Source organism: Eretmochelys imbricata, chromosome 2 (assembly GCF_965152235.1).
Source record: "Eretmochelys imbricata isolate rEreImb1 chromosome 2, rEreImb1.hap1, whole genome shotgun sequence".
NCBI lineage: Eukaryota > Metazoa > Chordata > Testudines > Cheloniidae > Eretmochelys > Eretmochelys imbricata.
In genome coordinates, this window is record NC_135573.1 from 9099948 (window position 1) to 9121454 (window position 21507).

At 48.0% G+C, this 21507-nt stretch overlaps 1 protein-coding gene across 2 annotated transcripts in view; it reads left to right on the top strand.

Annotated features, from left to right (window-relative positions):
- The window catches only part of PTP4A3 (protein tyrosine phosphatase 4A3), a 166074-nt gene that overhangs the window by 125540 nt on the left and 19027 nt on the right, over positions 1-21507 (top strand). For both annotated transcript variants that reach the window (XM_077809736.1, XM_077809737.1), the window contains 2 exons: positions 1962-2694; positions 15167-15259. In XM_077809736.1, coding sequence (XP_077665862.1) covers positions 2590-2694; positions 15167-15259 — 198 coding nt within the window. In that variant the 5' untranslated portion in view covers positions 1962-2589. The remainder of the gene's footprint in view (positions 1-1961; positions 2695-15166; positions 15260-21507) is intronic.

Here is a 21507-nt window from a genome sequence, read left to right on the forward strand (position 1 = left end):
GGTTCTGAGGGGGGCAGTCAGGGGGGTGGAAAGTGGGAGGGGGCCAGATAGGGGGAGGGGGCCTGGCTGTTCAGGGAGGCAAAGCCTTCCCTACCCAGCCCTCTGTACAATTTCGCAACCCCGATGTGGCCCTCTTTAAATCATACAAATGAGAAATTGTATTGGCCCAGGGCGGGGGACACATTTCCTAACAGCTGCCTTCCTGCGCGGCTGCTCCTGCAGGAGGAAGCTACACAGCAGCGCAGACTCTTACCTTCTCAGGGACTGTTCTGGTGAGCAAAGCTGCTGAAGAAATCCTGAGTCCGTGCTCTGATGGCTTCAAACCCCCAACCCTTCCTGAAGGCCCCAGTGCCGCTTCTGCCCTCCCAGCCCCGAGGATGCAGTAACTGTTTCTTGGGTGTAGCTAGTCGTTCTTGCACGTTTGCAAGGCTCGTGAGATGGATCCACTCTGTCTTTCCCCCCGCAGAGCAGACAGCTGGGTTTCTCTGCAGCTGTCTCAGGTTTTTTAATAGTTAGAAACAGCTAGAAATGCCTTGCTGTAAGTTTCTCAGAGCTAAGCCGAGCAGTTTAACTTCCACCTGTGACCTGCTGACCACCCTTCACATCCTAGGCTAAGCTGATGAACGCAAGCCCCCTTTCCCGTGAGCTGCTCCGCCCCTCAGTGGACACGCCCCCCCCATGGCCCTGCCAATCCAACCAGGGTAAGGTTTGGCTGTGATCATAATCGGACCAGATCCCAGCTTGTGAGGAGAGCTTGCTGCTAGATTCCCATGTGCCGTTGGCAGCAGGGTGCAGTGTGGTTCCAGCTGCATCTGTTAAAGGCAATTGTAGGGTGTTGTCGCAATGAGCTGTCTGCCGGTCGTAGGGAAGCCCCAGGTGGCGTAGAGGCAGTTGTCCACCTGTGTGGGCCTGTGAACCCTGGAGAGAATGTCGCCTGCGTCTTCCCCAGAGCACGGTCAGGCTTCTAGCACGGTTCAAAGAGCTGAGCTCTGGCTTCCCAGATCCATGTGTTGGGCGCTGGGCGTGTCTCTCGGTATAGCAGCGCTGGGCAGGAGCGGGAGAGCATCTCCAGTGCCAGGCCTTGGACTCTGAGCCCCCGCCGTCAGGTTTCGGGAGGGGAAGCAGCCTCTGTCTGAAGGGACGGTGTCTTCATTGTCAAGCTGCTCCCTACGCTCAGGGGTCAAGTAGCAGGTGAATGTTTTCCAAGCCGATAATTACTTGGCTGAGTGCTGTGGATGCTCCATCGGTGCTTGTCCGTCCCGCGGGGTATCCCAACGAGCCGTGCTAAAGCTCAGCCACCCATGACCCGGGGCAGGCAGCTGGAGGCTCACACTGAGTTGCAGTACCCGCAGGGGAGCTGGCCAGCAAGATTTGAAAATGGGCCTTCCCAGAAGATGAGTCATTCACGAATTTCTCTGCGTGGCACAGTCGCGAGAGAGTGGGGTTTGCAGAGGCCGTACAGGGTGACTAGTGCCTATTGTGTGTTCCCCTCACACCTTTCACCTGACAAATACATGTCGCAGTTGCTCGGCCTCCAAGCACCGCCTGAGCTGGGCAGATGGCACGCCTATTGCTAACCAGAGGCAGAGACTAGACAGAGTGGTTTCCCCAAGGTTTCCCCAAGTGGTTTCTCCAAGGTTTCCTGCTTCGCTAAGGGCAGACCTGGGAATAGAGCCCAGGCGTCCTGGCGACGAGCCCTCTGCCCGGCCACTTGCCTGCCTGGTTTCTGTTGAGAGCATTTGCTGTTAGGTGATCTGATCTCATTACGTCCACCTTAGCTGGCCCTTAATGTGACAATTCCTGAAGTGTTTTGCTCAGGGCTAGGGTGGAAAAAGGGCTTTGGCTTCAGACGCAGCAGCTGCGTCCCCTACTAATTTTGGCACTTCGTGGCCCGGTGTAGCTTTCTCTTTACTTGATCCCAACCCCACACTGATTTCATCCTGTCTGTTTCTCCCTTCCAGGCTCTCTCTGCCGGTGACTGGCTGTGAATTTATGGAGGTGCCGGGGAGCAGCTTTGAGTATTGCCACGCACAACATTGTGCCCACTGAGGAAGGGTCTCTGCCAGCTCTCCTGCCCCTGGGTCCGTGCCCTCGGGTTTAACCATTCAAATCTCCCGTGCATGGCTCTCGCAGCCAAGGGACTTCTGCTGGCTGCTGCCACAGCCTGATCCGCTTCGGGCCCCCATCGCTGCTCCCAAGTACTCCACCTATCCAGATGGGGTAACGTGACGGAGCGCAACGGCACGCAAGGAGGTTCCCTGATGCAAAGGCCTTTCTAGAGAGGAGAGCAAGGAAACCGGACGGCGCAGAAGGCAGGGAGGGCGGCGGCTCTGGATTGCACGCCCAAAGGAAACTGACACTACAAAGGGAGATTATTATTTTTTATTATTATTATTTGGCTTCAAGCACATGGCTTTTTGTGTGTGTTGGGGGATCTAACACACTCCCAAGAGCTGGGAATATTTGCACAACATTTGTGTTGGGGGTTTTTTAAATTACTTCCTCTCCCCCCCAAAACACCAGGTGTTTTTTGTTTTTTTTACCTCTCGTCCTTCTTTCTTTATTTCCACCTGCCACCCTCACTTCACCATGGCCCGTATGAATCGGCCTGCACCTGTGGAGGTCTGCTACAAAAACATGCGGTTCCTGATTACCCACAACCCCACCAATGCCACGCTCAGCACCTTCATAGAGGTAAGGAGGAAATGCAGGAAAGGTGGGGGGTGGCTTAGGGAGTTGGTAGTAGGATATAGAGGTTTGAACTCTCGGGGACACCAGTTCAAATCTACCCCGTCTCTTGACTGGGACTCAGGAGATCTCGGTTCAGTTCCTGGCCCCGCAACAAACTACATAAGTGCCCCATGGCAAGTCATTTAATCTCTCTGTCCCTTAACTCCCTATCTGTAAAATGGGCCAGTAATACTGTCCTTTCTCCTCTCACCCTTGGTCTGCCTTATCTGCTAGGGTTGAAGTGTCTTTGGAGCAGGGTCTCCCTATACTACAACTCAGATCTATGACTGAGATTTAAAATGAAAGGAAATTGGGCATCCAGCCCTCTAAGCAGCTTTACCAGCCTCACCCTGTGTGTACGTGCAGCTCCCAGCACAAATGGTCCCTGGTCATTTGGGGCCTAGAGGTGGTGCTGTAATACAGGCCATAACACTCCTCCTTTGCAGGCGTGTCAGTCCAGAGCCTCTCACCACCAGTACCTGGGGACTCATTTGGAGTGACGGAACAGTTCTGAGCATAGGGCATCCTGTCACCCAGCTCCTTGTTCACACAGCACCCGTGCCGAGGAGGAAAATACCTCGTAATATCTGGATCTGAAAATGGATGCTGCTTTCCCCGTTGCGAGTACTCACCACTAGGCTGCTCAGCGTTCATAATACACAGCAATTTGGAGAGTCTCTGATCCTCCGAGGCCCATTTGCCAGACAAAGGCATTTAGCCATAGATCGGTACAGTGGGTTGCCTTTGACCAGATTCACAGATTATAAAGCCAGAAGGGGTCAGTGTGGTCATCTGCTTGGACCACATGCATAACGCAGGCCATAGGACCTCCCTGCAATACTTACTGCATAAACTAGAGCTGATTCTTGAGAACAGGGGTGGGCAAACTACAGCCTGGGGGCCACATTCAGCCCTCCAGACTTTTTATTCCAGCCCTTGAGCTCCCATCGGGGAGAGGGGTCTGGGGCTTGCCCTGTTCTGGAGCTCCAGCCACGGAGTGGGGTCAGGGGCTTGCCCCACGCCGCACGGCTCCAGAAAGCAGCGGCCTGTCCCCCCTCTGGCTCCTCCGCGTAGGGGCAGCCGGGGGCTCGGCACCCAGGAACCACGGCCAATGGGAGCTGCGGGGCGGTGCCTGCGGACACGGCTCTGCACAGAGCTGCCTGCCTGCATCTCCACTTAGGAGCCGGAGAGGGGACATGCTACTGCTTCTGGGAGCTGCTTGAGGTAAGCACCGCCCGGGGCCTGCACCCCCAACACCCTGCCCCAGCCCTGATCCCCCTCCTGCCCTCCAAATCCCTCAGTCCCAGCCTGGAGCACCCTCCTGCACCCACAACCCCTCAGTCCCAGCCCCACCCCAGAGCCTGCACCCCCAGCCAGAGCCCTCATCCCCTCCTGCACCCAAATCCCCAATTTCGTGAGCGTTCATGGCCTGCCCTACAATTTCCATACCCAGATGTGGCCCTCAGGCCAAAAACTTTGCCCACCCCTGCTTTAGAAAGACATTCAACCTTGATTTTAAAATTGCCAGTGATGGAGAATCGATCACCATCCCAAATCTAGTTCCAATAATTAATTGCCCTCATTGTTTAAAAAAAACAAAAGTGTGCCTTATTTCTAGTCTGACTTTATCTTCAGTTTCCAGCCACGAGATAGTGTTATTCCTTTGTCTGCTAGATTGAAGAGCTCTCTTATCAAATATATGTTCCCCATGTAGATACTTACAGACTCTGATTAAGTCACCCCTTATTCTTCTCTCCATTAAGGTAAATAGATTGAGCTCCTTGACTCTGTCCTATAAGACAGGTTTTCTGTCCTTTAATCGTTCTTGTGGCTCTTCTTTGAACCCTCTTCAATTTATCCACATCATTGTTGAGTTGTAGACACCAGAACTGGACACAGTATTCCCACAGCAGTTGCATCAGTACAGCTCCTTTTTATACATCCAAGGATCACATTAGAGAAAGCCTGTCTCAGTCTAGTGTACCCGGGCTCCCACTTTCAAGCTTCTCTTTGTATTCTCTGACTGCAGTTAGCTGACTACATTGTTCTATAAATATTTCTGTGGCTGTGTCTGCAGGAGGACAAGGGGGAGACGTTGGGAGGTAGTCGGTTACCTGACTGTAATCACCCTTGTCATGCCAAAATCTCAGAGTTGTGGCAGGGTATCCATGATGTTTATCATCTCCAGATCACTGTGAGCCACTCTGTTCATGCTTAGCCTCCTGGCCTCTCAGAAGAATTGAAGATACATCTCAACTGCCGTGTTCTCCCTTTGTTCACTGGTCTTGTACCTCACCTTCTATCGGAGGCAGAACTGAAACGTTCTGGAGCTCAAGCTGTATCGCTGTTTGAGTAAGAGTGCAAAACTGCTTCCTTATAGCACTTGATCACCCCGGCATTCAGAGTAAACTCTCATCTCTGTCCTCACGTGCACACCCTCCCTTCCCATCTGCCCCCACCAGTTGCGGAATTTTATAAATTACATTCTCACAGCCACAGCCCAGCAGCTCCTGTTCCTCATTAGGCTTAGCAGACTAAAGGCGACAGAGATGCTTTGGTGATGCTGCACAGATAACAATCTTCATGAGCTCACTGTCTGGGCTCTGGATCCCAATGGCAAAGCAAGTAATTGTAGGGTGGTAGAATTAGAAGCGATGTGTCTAGCATTATCTGCCGCTTCACACATGTGTGGGGAAAGAAGGGTGCGGCTTCGACCCCGTTCTTCCACCAAGGAGAGAGTTTTAGTTCTGTGGTCATCAAAATGGAAAAGGCTAAGTTCTCCTAAGGAGACCTGAGCCTGGTCTAGTTTACTTCGCTCACATGCACATGATCTTCTGTTGGTTGAACACATGATATCCCCCCTTAAATGTATACAGCATTCCAGAAAATCCCAAGGTATTTAAAATGCAAACTGACTTCATCTGCCATTCGAAACCAGCCCACCTGTGGAGCATTCATGTACAGCAGATGAAACATGTTGTCAGATCTAGCTTACTGTTCTTTCTTTTGCACCGTCCACGGAGCATTTTATTTACTGGTTCGATGTGAGTTAGTGTCAACTGTCCATGAGCTCTCAATATTAAGTCATTGCTAGCTGGGTCACGGCACAAACAGAATCTTGAGAATTCAGCACAGCAGGAAGGGACATGTATGCAGGACTTTTCCCGTGCAGAGCTGACTTGAAGCTGGGGGTGTTGAACAACTGATTTGCAACAGGTTGGAAGTATGGAGGCTAATCACAAGCCATGTTTGTGGCATAAAATAAAACCTTGTTAGATGCGCTCTTCTCACCATCATCTCAGGCTTCCTGGCACCATCCGGGTAAAGGCATGAGTTGGAGCTGGCTTGCTCAGCTGTAATGGCTTGCCATTCAGTATGGCAAGCATTCTGAAATGGTCAGATATATTCTGAGGATGCTCTGCTGAGAAGATGGCTGGTGCGCCCTTCTGAGCCAAAGAAGAAACAGTCCAGAATAGAAAAAATAATCCCTTCAGAGCCTGAGAAGCAAAAATCTGCTGACACCAGAGACTTCCTTTTCACACGCTCAAAGGACCCACCAAAGCAGGTGTGAGCCGTACAGATTTTGAAGGGAGGCAGGTACGTATGCTGTGTGTGGGAGGGAGAAGGAAGGGGAACATTTTAGATATGGTGGGAGGAGGGAGAGCACCATAAACCTTTCCCTAGGGTTTGCTGTTTGCTCATAACTTTTTGAAGCATCTGGTATGAAAGTAGATTTGCCACATTCAGGCAAGAAGCAATTCAGATGATTTTCCATGAAGCGTAAGTTAGCTGATTTTGTCAGATCGAAGTTCAAGGCCAGTCCATGGTCCAGGTGATAAGCCATGCTGGAAGTGGACCAAGTCTTTGACTGCCTGTAGCATCCAACTAAATTGCTTGAGGGATGTAGCAACAAAACTCTCTGGTTGATCAAGAAGGTGACCTATGTAACTTGCAAAATCCTTACTGCATTGGTGAGTGAAACTGAAACAAGTGGTGGACCCGGAACCTAAAGATACTAATCTCTCACATCAGAAGCGGGGGTTTTTGCACAGCGTTGTAAAAGCAAATCTAAATTCTTTCTTTTGAAGACTTGCACCTGCATAAGTGAGAAGGGCACTGGTGGTTAGACACAGTTTATTTTAGGCATAGAGCAACAAACTGAAATGCAGTTGGACTTTGGGTTCAGTAGGATTGTGTGCAGTTTAGCCTCCACTTCATGTTGCATGCAGTCTGGCTCCCAACTTTCATAGATTTGTAGAGTCTGAGGCCAGAAGGGACCATTGTGAACATCTAGTCTAGGGCCTGTGCTATACAGGACATCAGAACATCTCCAAAATAGTTCCTAGAGCAGGTCTTTTAGAAAAACATCGAACTTTGATGCAAAAATTATCAGTGAGGGAGAATCCACCATGACACTTGTTATTCCAGTGGCTAATTACCCTCACCCTTTTAAAAAAAACACAGTACGTCTTGTTTCCAGTCTGAATGTGTTTGGCTTCAACTTCCAGCCATTGGATCGTGTTATCCCTTTGACTGCTAGATTGAAGAGCCCGTTGTCAAATATTTGTTCCCCATGTAGACGCTTAGACTGTGATCAAGTCACTTTTCTTCTTTATTATTGTGTTAGGCATAGACTCTGATGCCTACAGTTGAGTATTAATAGCCTCTTTTACAATACTGAGCGCTCCTGTTATGTATGTGTTGCTTAAAGGGACAAAGTCAACTTTTAACGTCTGGTCCATTTGAAAAAGAGTATAAAGTAACTTCAAATTTTACTCGCACACCGAGTCCCCCTACCAGATTTTGAGGTTTTACAATTACCTTTCTCTATTTTATTAAAAGGGGTTTCTCTCCTCTCTTGCTGTGTGAAAGACAAGCATCAAACAGCACAGGAAACAGACCAGCTGACTGGAAATACAAGGAAAGCAGTAAAACTAACCACACAAAATGCTGTCAGATGCACAAAAGGATAAAGAAATCATTATTTATAGTCCTCTTCAGCGTTACTTGCACCAATAGTAGGTTAAAAAAATTAATTTCAAGCTGGCAGTGGTTTAAAAAGTGTATTCCACTAAAGTTCATAAGAATCAGTGGTTCCACATCTGGCTCCATGGGATTGTGTGTGTCACTAAAGTGTGTGAGCACGTACTGGCTAACTGCTTACTGCACTGAAATCTGATGCAGCTGTCATCGCTCCTGCACTGTGACTAGCTTTGTTTGTCAGGTTTATTTTTTTTAATGAGCTGCTCAGGATGTGCAATAAAACATGACAGGAGATGTCACCTGTGCTTGTTAGAAAACATAGCGATGGTGTGAAAATGTTCACAATAATCGTAAGGAACCTGCAAAGCATTAATGGCTAAAGTCAGCCCTGACATAAACAGGAACAATACGTAGAATCATAGAATATCAGGGTTGGAAGGGACCTCAGGAGGTCATCTAGTCCAACCCCCTGCTCAAAGCAGGACCAACACCTTTGACTTTGGCTCCCATCTGGGGAAGAAAATTGCTCAGTCCTCTGAGCACCTAACATTGGGGAATTACATGTTCACAGTGTGGTCACACACTTTTACGCTGCCACAGACATCCTCTGTAACCATGGGAAAGTCACTTAGTCGCTCTGTTCCTCAGTTGTAAAATGGGAGATAGTAGCACTGCCCTACATCACAAGGACACAGTGAGGATAAATACTTCCACAGTTGTGAGATGCTCAGATCCTGGGGTGACGGAGACCATAGAAGCATAATAGTTAGTAAGCCAAAAGCACTGAATAGTGCTTATTGGGTGGTCATTTTTGTGTTCTGAGATGCTAGTGAGGCTGATTTCCCCCGCCCCCAATCATACATCTGTCTATACCGAAATATCCCTGCATGTTTCTCAAGGGATGCAGCAGAAGCCCCAGTGCTTGAGCAACGAAAAACGTGGACTGGACAGAGCACTGGAGGAATATACTACAAGCAATAACTGCACTGGCAGAAGGCAAGATGGATCATCGAATCATAGAAATATAGGGCTGGAAGGGACCTCAAAGTCATCCAGTCCAGTCCCCTGCGCTGAGGCAGGACCAAATCAATCTAGACCATCGCTGACAGGCATTTGTCCAGCCTGTTCTTAGAAACCTCCAGTGAAGGGAATTCTAGTCTCCCTTGGAAGCCTCTTCCAGAGCTGAACTACCCGTATACTTAGAAAGTTTTTCCTACTATCTAACCTAAATCTCCCTTGTTGCAGGTGAAGTCCATTATTTCTCGTGCTACCTTCAGTGAACATGAAGAGCAATTGGTCACCGTCCTCTTTGTAACAGCCCTTAATGTATTTGAAGACTGTTATTGGGGCCTCACTCTGTCGGCTTTTCGCTAGACTAGTCATGCCCAATTTTTGTAACCTTTTCTCATAGGTCGGGTTTCTAAACCTTTTATCATTTTTGTTGTTATCCTCTGGACTCTCTCCAGTTTGTCCACATCTTTCCTCAAGTGTGGTGCCCAGAACTGGACGCAGCTCTCCAGCTGAGGCCACACTGGAACCAAGTACAACAGGACAGTTACCTCCCATGTCTGATATACATCACTCCAGTTAATACTATAGATGTTCTCTTCCATCTCTCCCTTCTACAATGTGTCTGGATCCCTTATCTTGTGCACCACAAGCATTTTATTGGGGAAGGAGGAAACTTGCAGGGTTTTATACTTCACTATGTTATTGTTAACTGGGCTCTGCTGTAAAACACACAGTGCCCCACCCTGAGATTAGGGCCCCACTGTACAAACCTAGAGCAAGAGACATTCCTTGCTCCAGGGAGTCTGTCATCTAAATAGACAAGACAGAGAGTGCGAGAGGAAACAGGGACTTGCCCGATGTCACTCAGCAGGTCAGTGGCAGAGCCAAGAATAGATTCCGGGTCCAACTTCCTATCCAGGGCCCTGTTAATTGAACTAGTTGTCTCCTGTCTGCTGCAAACATTCCTGGGGGGAAACTGGTGAAGTGTTTGCAGTGCGCAGTCTTACCTGAATTCTTGGGGCCAAGGCGCGCGTGATGCAGGGCCAGACGGAAACACACCGTAGCCAAGGACAGATGAGAGAGCGCTCCCTTTATCTGTGCATAGAGCTAAAACATTCTCTCTGGTGTCGCTCTGTTGAGCACTTGGGACCGTAGCCAATGTGCTCTTTTGAGCCGTTCATTTTCCTGGAATTGGTTATGTTGTCCGTGGATGTTGATTGGTTTCGTGGGCAACAAGATGAGCTTTTGCAAACCTCCTTGGGTTCAGAATAAATGCCCCTGCTTGTGTTTACGACTCGAAGGAGCAGTGAAGGTGTCCAGTCTTTTTTGCTGTAGCTTAAAAATATCCCACTCTTGCCTACACCAGATTTTCTGTCTACGTGCCCTGTGATTTAACATCTGTCTGCCTCTTAAACCTTGTTTACGTGAAGGTTTTTGTCCAAGTCTCTCTAGGCAGCACCCAGGCCCTTTGACCACAGTGTCATGTAGCCGTGCTCTGAGCAGGGTTAGATGCCAGTAACTATTATTGATTTGCGTTACGGCAGTGCCTAAAGATCCCCAGTAAGATAAGGGCCCCATTGTACTAGGGGCTGTATAAACACAGAGTGAAGGACACTCTCTGCCCAGAAGAGCTGAAATGGGCACAGAGCAGTGACGTGACTTGCCCAGGGTCATGAGACAGGTCAGTAGCAGAGCTGGAAATAGAACCCAGGCTTCCTGAATCCCAGTCCACTGCTCTAACCACTGAACTACACTGCGACTCATTACAGTCACCCCAAGTATGCCAAAGCCCCAGTCTGCTACATCAGTGCTAGACTAATTGTTGGCAGATCTGACAAACATTTCTAATGCCGACACGCACCTTTGTGTGGGAAAACGTAGCTTGTAGTGAAGTCGCGGGAAGGTCTCGGATTGCAAAGTCCCTGCTGGAGCAATGTCCAGAAAGGTGTCCAAAGACTGAAGATTTCCTGGACAGAGGTCAGGATGTGCTTCTACGGACAAAACATTCTGAAGATTCAGAGCAGGCTGCACTGCGGGGACAGGAGGACGGTGAAGAAATTTGGCAGCATGTGACCTCCAGAAGAAGAAAGGGGAGCGTCCATGTACCAGCAGCGCAGGTACAGGTGAGCAACCGTTTTCATGTTCTCTCCACAGGTACTAATGCGGAGAGGGGACTAGATGATACATCTGAGGGAAGGGAACAGAAGGAGACGCTGCCGATTGGAAGGCATGAGATGCACTGTCCTAGGGATGGGGGTTCCACGGCCACCGCTCCCAAAAGAAGGAGACGGGTGCTGGTGGTCGGGGACTCTCTCCTCAGGGGGACTGAGTCATCTATCTGCCACCCCGACTGGGAAAACCGAGAAGTCTGCTTCTTGCCAGGAGCTAGGTTTCACGATGTGACGGAGAGACTGCCGAGACTCATCAAGCCCTCGGATCGCTACCCCTTCCTGCTTCTCCACGTGGGCACCAATGATACTGCCAAGAATGACCTTGAGTGGATCACTGCCGACTATGTGGCTCTGGGAAGAAGGATAAAGGAGTTTGAGGTGCAAGTGGTGTTCTCGTCCATCCTCCCCGTGGAAGGAAAAGGCCTGGGTAGAGACTGTCGAATCGTGGAAGTCAACGAATGGCTACGCAGGTGGTGTCAGAGAGAAGGCTTTGGATTCTTTTACCATGGGATGGTGCTCCAAGAAGGAGGAGTGCTAGGCAGAGACTGGCTCTGCCTAACGAAGAGAGGGAAGAGCATCTTCGCAAGCAAGCTGGCTAACCTAGTGAGGAGGGCTTTAAACTAGGTTCACCGAAGGAAAGGAGACCAAAGCCCTGAGGTAAGTGGGGATGTGAAATACTGGGAGGAAGCATGAGCAGGAGAGCGCGAGAGGGGAGGACTCCTGCCTCATACTAAGAAAGAGGGACGATCAGCGAGTTATCTCAAGTGCCTATACGCAAATGCAAGAAGTCTGGGAAACAAGCAGGGAGAACTGGAAGTCCTGGCAAAGTCAAGGAATTATGATGTGATTGGAATAACAGAGACATGGTGGGATAACTCACATGACTGGAGCACTGTCACGGATGGATATAAACTGTTCAGGCAGGGCAGAAAAGGTGCGGGAGTTGCATTGTATGTAAGAGAGCAGTATGACTGCTCAGAGCTCTGGTATGAAACTGCAGAAAACCTGAGTGTCTCTGGATTAAGTTTAGAAGTGTGAGCAACAAAGGTGATGTCGTGGTGGGAGTCTGCTATAGACCACCAGACCAGGGCGATGAGGTGAACGACGCTTTCTTCCGGCAACTAACGGAAGTTACTAGATCACAGGCCCTGGTTTTCCTGGGAGACTTCAGTCACCCTGATATCTGCTGGGAGAGCAATACAGAGGTGCACAGACAATCCAGGAAGTTTTTGGAAAGTGTAAGGGACAATTTCCTGGTGCAAGTGCTGGAGGAACCAACTAGAGGCAGAGCTCTTCTTGACCTGCTGCTCACAAACCGGGAAGAATTAGAAGGGGAAGCAAAAGTGGATGGGAACCTGGGAGGCAGTGACCATGAGATGGTCGAGTTCCTCAGGATCCTGACACAAGGAAGAAAGGAAAGCAGCAGAATACGCACCCTGGACTTCAGAAAAGCAGACTTTGACTCTCTCAGGGAACTGATGGGCAGGATGCCCTGGGAGAATAACATGAGGGGGAAAGGAGTCCAGGAGAGCTGGCTGTATTTTAAAGAATCCTTATTGAAGTTACAGGGACAAACCATCCCGATGTGTAGAAAGAATAGTAAATATGGCAGGCGACCCGCTTGTCTTTTAACAGTGAAATCCTTGCTGATCTTAAACACAAAAAAGAAGCTTACAAGAAGTGGAAGATTGGACAAATGACCAGGGAAGAGTATAAAAATATTGCTCGGGCATGCAGGAGTGAAATCAGGAAGGCCAAATCACACTTGGAGTTGCAGCTAGCAAGAGATATTAAGAGTAACAAGAAGGGTTTCTTGAGGAATGTTAGCAACAAGAAGAAAGCCAAGGAAAGCGTGGGCCCCTTACGGAAGGAGGAGGTAAGCTGGTGACAGAGGATGTGGAAAAAGCTCAATGCTTTTTTTGCCTCTGTCTTCACTAAGAAGATCAGCTCCCAGACCACTGCCCTGGGCAACACAACATGGGGAGGAAGTGACCAGCCCTCTGTGGAGAAAGAAGTGGTTCGGGACTGTTTAGAAAAGCTGGAAGAGCACAAGTCCATGGGGCCGGATGCACTGATCCGAGAGTGCTAAAGGAGTTGCCGGATGTGATTGCAGAGCCATTGGCCATTATCTTTGAAAATTCATGGCGATCAGGGGAGGTCCCGGACGACTGGAAAAAGGCTAACGTAGTGCCCATCTTTAAAAAAGGGAAGAAGAAGGATCCAGGGAACTACAGGCCAGTCAGCCTCACCTCAGTCCCTGGAAAAATCATGGAGCAGGTCCTCAAGGAATCAATTCTGAAGCACTTAGAGGAGAGGAAAGTGATCAGGAACAGTCAGCATGGATTCACCAAGGGCAAGTCATACCTGACTAATCTAATTGCCTTCTATGACGAGATAACTGGCTCTGTGGATGAGGGAAAAGCAGTGGACATGTTTTTCCTTGACTTTAGCAAAGCTTTTGACAGTCTCCCAGAGTATTCTTGCCAGCAAGTTAAAGTAGTATGGGCTGGATGAATGGACTATAAGGTGGATAGAAAGCTGGCTAGATTGTCGGGCTCAACGGGTAGTAATCAATGGCTCCATGTCTAGCTGGCAGCTGGTATCAAGCGGAGTGCCCCGATGTTCAGTCCTAGGGTCGGTTTTGTTCAATATCTTCATTAATGATCTGGAGGATGGCGTGGATTGCACCCTCAGCAAGCTTGCAGATGACACTAAACTGGGAGGAGTGGTAGATACGCTGGAGGGTAGGGATAGGATACAGAGGGCCCTAGACAAATTAGAGGATTGGGCCAAAAGAAATCTGATGAGGTTCAACAAGGAAAAGTGCAGAGTCCTGCACTTAAGACAGAAGAATCCCGTGCACTACTACAGGCTGGGGACCAAATGGCTCAGCAGCAGTTCTACAGAAAAGGACCTGGGGATTACAGTGGATGAGAAGCTGGATATGAGTCTGGGATGATTTAGTTTGGGGATTGGTCCTGCTTTGAGCAGGGGTTTGGACTAGATGACCTCCTGAGGTCCCTTCGAACCCTGATACTCTATGATTCTCTGAAAGATATTTTCCTGCGTAGGGAAAAGGAGGCTTCTCCATCCCAATACGCAGCCCCTTCATAGCTCTTCTGCCTTATTGTACAAATACAAATTAGTCTTCACAACACCTGTGCCAGACATGTGGCACAATCCCCATTTCATAGCAGGGGAGGGTGGATCCTGGCTGGAACAGCCAGTCATGCTGGAGAATGCTAACGGCGTGGTGTGAGGAAGAAGCTCTATCGGGCGAGAGTTAAGGATTAGACTCTAGAACGCGTGCTGGTTTGGTTTTGTTTGTCACCCTTTCGAATCTCTTCCACGCTAGCTTGAAATCACTTGAATCTGTGTTCTTTGTTAATAAACTTAAGTTTTACCACAGACCAGCTCAGTGCTGGGTATTAAAGGGCCGTGTCTAACCCCAGCTGAGCTATCAAGCTGTTGTATGGACTGGCTCTTTGGAGGCATTGAAGTTGGTGTTACCTCTGACAGCGTTCAGCAAGAGGGACCGGATACTTCAGGGGAGACAGTTTTGGGGAGACTCCAAATTGGAAGGGCTTTTGGGGTCACCCTGCAAAGGAGTAACTGGAGGATGAAAGTGCAGGGGGAGACCTTTATGCTGTGGACATGGTGCTGGTGTCAGGGCTTCGCCAAAGCTGCACAGCGTATGGGCACCTGAGGTTATCGGGCAGGTATTAACAGACCACCTTACTTGTCTGGGTGGACCCCCAAAGCATCACACCGGTGCTGACTTGCCCAAGGTCCCACTGAATTGGTTTCTGCCAGAATTGTTGGGGCGTTTTGATTTGTGGGCTTGTGTTCCGATCACATACAGGCTATGCCATAACGGGTGAATTGTGTGTGTTGGAGGATTTTGTTTTCAGGGCTAACACTGGAAAGGAGTCAGGGGGAGCCATGTTGGAGGGGCTGGTGGGAGGATTAAGGGGATCATGAATGTAAATGTGGAGAAAGCAGAGGGTAAAAACTTCTTGCAGCCCTAAACCGCTCCCTGAGCCCCTCACCATACCCATCCTGGTCCTGACTCAGCCAGGCGCTTACACGTGTGCCCAGCTCGCTCAGCGTGTGATTTGTGCTTGCACAGTGCCGGGCTGAGTCTACATCTGGAAGGAGAGCCACGCAAATAGCACGGGTGAGAAGAGAGGCCACGTGCCTGTCTGCTCTCTGGTAGGATTGCGATAGAGAAGATGTGTCTGTAAGTAAAGAGTCTCCCCTTCTCTTTCCAGGATCTGAAGAAGTACGGCGCGACGACAGTCGTGCGGGTCTGCGAAGTGACCTACGACAAGACTCCCCTGGAGAAGGATGGCATCACAGTAATGGTATGTAGCCTCTTCAGGGCTTTTGATCCTGACCAGAGTGTCCCCTTTCTAGTAGCCCCTTTCGGTCTCTCTCCCAGAGTTCAGGGAGGAGCAACCAGCTGCTGCGGGAGGCTTTTGAATCTGGGCACAGCCAGCCCTATGGAAGCCAGCTTGTTACAGTGCAGGGGAGGGTGGGCTAGATCAGTTCTCCTTACTTCTCTGGAGTACACCCTCTCTCCTCGCGTGCGACCTCCACTTTACTAGACAGTGCCCACATCCTCCCTTTCCGACATGTGCCCGCAACAAACCACAGCAGAGCCAAGGCCATGCCAAACCCTGCTGGGGTTCAGAGCAGCCCAGCTTCCATTTGGGGCCGAAGGAGGCTGGCCACACCCAGGCATTGGGCCTAGACTGCTAGTCACAGCTTGAAGTAATAGTGCTGACATATGTACCCTGTGCTGGGAATGGTTGGATCAGATCCCTTTGCTGGGAGCCCCTTCTCTACCCAAGACATTGATGCCCAAGCTTAGGCAGTACCTGTTGGTCCCCATCTCTCCCATATGTTTCAGTTTTGTAAATATTTGCTTTGTTGCCGTCACAGACCCTTCCAATAACTTCTCAGCTAGCAGCTGCCTTTGGAGTTCATGCTTCCGTTCGACAGCTATTATAGCTTCCTTGAAGTGGTAAAGTGATAGGAGGGTTCAGTTGCTTTGTGACTAAAGGCTATAAAGATGCTGATCGCTTTAAAGGGGAAAGGAATAAACCAGGGGTAACCAATTATTTTTTTGTTAAGGTCCAAATTTCTTGGTCAAGATATAGTCAAGGTCCAGACTCCAGAGAAAATAATACAAAAATGACAACAATCATGATGATAATAAGTAAATAAAAAGATCCTGGTCAGTTCAAACGCATCTGGCGGTCCAGATTTGGCTCACGGTCCATCTATTGACTATCCCTGGAATAAACCCAGTGTCTCACCATCAGCTGCTGCCTTGTATTTCCTAATGTGCGCGTGTGTCTCTGGGAGAACATACCACTGTAGTAGATACGTCATTATCACTTCTGAGAGAAGGATGCAGTGAGCACAGGACTGGAAGCCAGGAACTCTGGAGCCGAAATCTCTACCCTGTTATGGTAGTATAGATCCAAAATGTGTACGCACGCACATCCCTGCAAGAGTAAAAATAATGCAGGCGGAAGTCCAGCAGCAGAGTGGGGGCTGTCCAATTGATTGCACTAATGCAGCATGTATGGTCACCTGCTTTCGGCACAGGTGGCATATGTGTGCATTCAGTGCAAGCAGCTCCTGGCCTTCAGAGAGGGAGTACTGGCTCTTGAGACCAAAGTGGTTGAACTGGAGGAAATAAGGGAGACAGGGAGGTACACTGAGGAGGCTTTCCAAGAGGTCCTATCCTCAGTCTGACAGCCTCTGTGCTGTTGAGGAGGATGGAAGTCTCGAGGAAGAACATGAAGCTGGAGTGGAGGGAAATGAGCCCATAGTTGGGATTCTCCTTCCAGATGATGTCATGATATCCCCTTGCACTGAGGATACCTCTCTGAGGGGAGGGGTATTAAATACCTGGTATTAAATGAGGATGGTGGTATAATAGGCATCACAGAAACTTGGTGGAACAAGGATAATCAATGGTACACCGTAATACCAGTGTACAAAATACATAGAAATGACAAGGTAGGTTGTGCTGGAGGGAGGGGAAGCACTATATGTGAAAGAAAGCACAGAGTCAAATACAATAAAAGTCTTAAATGAATCAAACAGTACCATGGAGTCTCTACGGATAGAAATTCAATGCTTGAATAATAAGAGTATAGCAGTAGGAATACACTAACGACCACTTCACCGGGATGGTGACTGTAATTGTGAAATACTAAGGGAAATTAGAGGAGCTACAAAAACAGAAAACTCCGTAATAATGGGTGATTTCAACTATCCCATATTGACTGGATACATGTCACTTCAGGACGGGATGCAGAGAAAATTTCGAGACACCATTAATGACTGCATCTTGAGTCTGGTAGTCCTAAAACCCACAAGCAGAGAGGCAATTCTTGATTTAGTCCTAAGTGGCTAACGGAACCTGGCCCAGAGGTTATCATAGCTGAACCACTCAGTAAAAGCGACCATAATGTAATTAAATTTAACATCCTTGTGTGGGGGAAAATAGCAAAGAAACCTACCGCAGTAGCACTTAACTTCAAAAAGGGGAACCACACAAAAATGAACGGTCTAGTTTAACAGAAATTAAAAGGAACAGTCCCAAGAGTGAAATGCCTGCAAGCTGCATAGCAGCTTCTGAAAAACACAATAATAGAGGCTCAAGCTCCATGTATACTCCAAATTAGGAAAGAAAAAAAAAAAAACAGTAAGAGGACCAAAAAATGCCACCATAGCTAAACAATGTTGCCAGAAGCTCAGATTGGGCGACAGGGGATGGATCACTTGATGATTACCTGTTCTGTTCATTCCCTCTGAAGCACCTGGCATTGGCCGCTGTTGGAAGACAGCGTACTGGGCTAGATGGACCATTGATATGACCCAGTATGGCCGGTCTTATGTTTTTAACATAGCAAAAGAGGCAGCTGGAGACAAAAAGACATCTTTTAAAAATTGGAAGCCATATCCTACTGAGGAAAATATAAAGGCGCATAGACTGTGGCCAGTCAAATGGAAAGTTATAATTAGGCAGGCCAAAAAAGAATTTGAAGAGTAACTAGCAAAAGACACAAAACTAACAGCAAATTTTTTAAAGCACATCAGAAGGCAGAAACCTGCCAATCAATCAGCGGGGCCACTGGACAATCGAAGTGCTAAAGGAGCACTCAAGGAACACAAGGCCACTGCAGAGAAGCTCAGTGAATTCTTTGCATCTGTCTTTGTTGCAGAGGATGTGAGGTTGAGTCTCACACCTGAGCCGTTCTTTTTAGGTGACAAATCTGAGGAACTGTCCCAGATTGAGATGTCAATAGAGGTGGGATTGGAACAAATTGATAAATAAGTCACCAGGACCAGATGGTATTTCCCCAAGAGTTCTAAAGGAACTCAGATATGAAATCGCAGAACCACTAACTGTGGTACGTAATGTATCACTTGAAACAGACTTTGTACCAGATGATTGGTGGATAGCAAATGTAATGCAGATTTTTTTAAAAGGGACCAGTTACAGGCTGGGAAGCCTAACTTCACTACCAGGCAAGTTGGTTGAAACTATAGTAAAGAACAGAATTATCATACATAGATGAACACGATATGTTGGGGGAAGTCAACATGGCTTTTGTAAAGGGAAATCACGTCTAACTAATCCTATTAGAATTCATTGAGGGAGTCAGCAAATATGTGGACAAGGTGGTCCAGTGGATACACTGTACTTGGAACTTCTGAAAACCTTTGACAAAATCCCTCACCAAAGGCTCTTAAGCAAATTAAGTCCTCGTTGGATAAGAGAGAAGGTCCTCTCATGGATCAGTAATGGATTAAAAGATAGGAAATAATGGGTAGGAGTAAATGGTCCATTTTCAGAATGGAGCGTGATAAATAGCGGGGTCCCCCAAGGATCTATATTGGGACCAGTGGTCTTCAACATATTCATAAATGATCTGGAAAAAGGGGTAATCAGTGAAGTGGCAAAGTTTGCAGATGATACAAAACTACTCAAGATAGTTAAGTCCAAAGCAGACAGTGAAGAGTTACAAAGGGATCTCACAACACTAGGTGACTGGACAACAAACAGTCAAAAAAGCTAACAGGATTTTAGGAACCATTAGGAAAGGGATAGATAATAAAAGACAGAAAATATCAGAACAAGGAGCAACGATCTCAAGTTGCAGTGGGGGAGGTCTAGGTTGGATATTAGAAAAAACTATTTCACTAGAAGGGTGGTGAAGCACTGGAATGGGTTACCTAGAGAGGTGGTGCAATCTCTATCCTTGGAGGTTTTTAAGGCCCAATCTGACAAAGGCCTGGCTGGGATGATTTAGTTGGGGTTGGTCGTGCTTTGAGCAGGGGATTGAACGAGATGACCTCCTGAGGTCTCTTCCAACCCTAATATTCTATGATTCTGTGATCATCATGCCACTATTTAAATCCATGGTAAACCCACACTTTGAATTCTGTGTGCAGTTTTGGTCACCCCATCTCAAAAAAGATATAATTGGAACTGAAAAAAAAAATTACAGAGAAGGGCAACAAAAATTATTAGGAGTATGGTACAGCTTCCATATGAGAGATTAAAAAAGACTGGCACTGTTCAGCTTAAAAGAGAGACAACTAATCGGGGGCATATCATAGAAGTCTATAAAACCATGAATGGTGAAGAAGTGTTTATCCTTTCACGTAACACGAGAATCAAGGGTAAACTAATGAAATTAATGGGAATCAGGTTTAAAACAAGCATAAGGAAGTACTTCTTCACATAAAGCACAATTAACCTGTGGGACTCATTGCCAGGGGATGTTGTGCAGGCCAAAAGCATAACTAGGTTCAAAAGACAATTAGTTAAATTCATGGAGGATAGATCCATCAATTAATATTACTCAAGATGGTCAGGGACGCAATCCCATGCTCTGGGTGTCCCTAAACCTCTGAGTGTCAGAAGCTAGCACTGGACGATGGGGGATGGATCACTCGTTAAATTGCCGTGTTCTCTTCATTCCTTCTGAAGCATCTGGCACTGGCCACTGTCAGAAGACAGGATACTGGGCTAGATGGACCACTGGTCTGACCCAGTATGGATGTTCTTATGGAGTAATCTTCTAGACTCTGATGATGTTAGTCCATTTTCACACAGGTTTGTTTGTGCAGAATTGGCCCTCTGAGTTCTAACCCAGACTCTTGATGCTTTCTGTGGCTTCAGGCAAGACACTTCGCCTCTGTGTGTGTTCCCATCTGCAAGGCAGGATACTTATCTACTTCCTAGGGATGGGTGTTCTGAGGATTAATTAGTTAAGTGTTGGTAAAGCTTTTTGAAGTTGAAAAGTGCTACATCGGTGCTAATTATGCCAGGCTCCAGTCAGACAAGCCCCTCTTAGTACTCAGTGCTTGTCTAAACACACAGATGTGCCTGTTTAGCAGTGCAAGTTCTGTGTGTCGACCCGGCCTTAGTCATAGCAACACAGGAGACAGGAGGGACCAAAGTTCTCCTCTGCCGGAGGGTCCTATCATCAGTTGAACAACACTGATGCAGTAGAACCTGACTCTGGGATCCTCTCGAAGTTCATCAGAGGGAAATGAGGAGTAAAGCTCCCTGCCAGTACCTGAAGGGGGAAAGAGAGCTCAGATTGCCTGACCCCAGCTTGCTTGAATGCTTAACTCTTTGCATGCATGAGTGTAGTGCTCTGGTTAGGTTTCTAACCTCATGTATACTTTGGAATGCACATTGAAAACTAGACTGGCCCAAATGTATGTGAGGTGTAGTAGGGACCAATCCTGCCCTGACAGGGAGACTGCCCAAGTCTTTACCAGCTCTAGATTACAGGATTTTATACACTTCGCATGCCAGTAAATGCACATTCCTATGTAATAGTTGAATCCCTGTATGGATGCTGCTATGAATCTCCAGAGTCCACTTTCCTTGAGACCACGAAATGTACAATTCTAAAATCTGTAACTGGGGACAAGTTAGTGCAGGCCTTTTCTCTCGGCTGTCTAATGCTAGGTGCGAAGGGAAGGAAACGGAAGCTCTGGAAGCCTTCAGGGGCTGTTTGTGCACTTTTACATCTGTAAAGTCCCTGGCTTTAACGCTCGGAGAGGGGGACTTGTGCAGACAGGCTGCAGAGATGGCACATGCAAGTGTTGAGAGGCGCAGCCAGAGCTGTGTTTTCACATGCCAACCTGGATTTCCCTGTGAGCTCTAACTTGCTTCGCATCAACCTCAGCTCCTCTTTTTCAGTGTCAAATAACCACCTTGAGATCCTGACGCCTGTTGCATCTTTCTAAAGCTTTCTAAAGCTCCCTCTCTCCCTGGAACCTGCTAGAAGGAGTGAATGTGAATGTGCTAGCAGGAAGTGGAGAGAAACCTTTAACCTCCCTGTCTCCAGCCGCACGGACACGAGGTGCGATTCTTGAGCAGCTGAGCACTGCTGCTTTGTATCCAGACCTCACCAGGCACTGATCAGAGACAGCTTTAAGGATCAGCAAGCTTCCCCTTTAAAAGACATCCTTGAGGATGTGTGCATTCTTTATGCGCAAAGGGAGCAAGGTAACAGTGAGGACAGTTTATTTAGGCTTTGTGTATTTAGCTCTTTTTTTAGGGCAT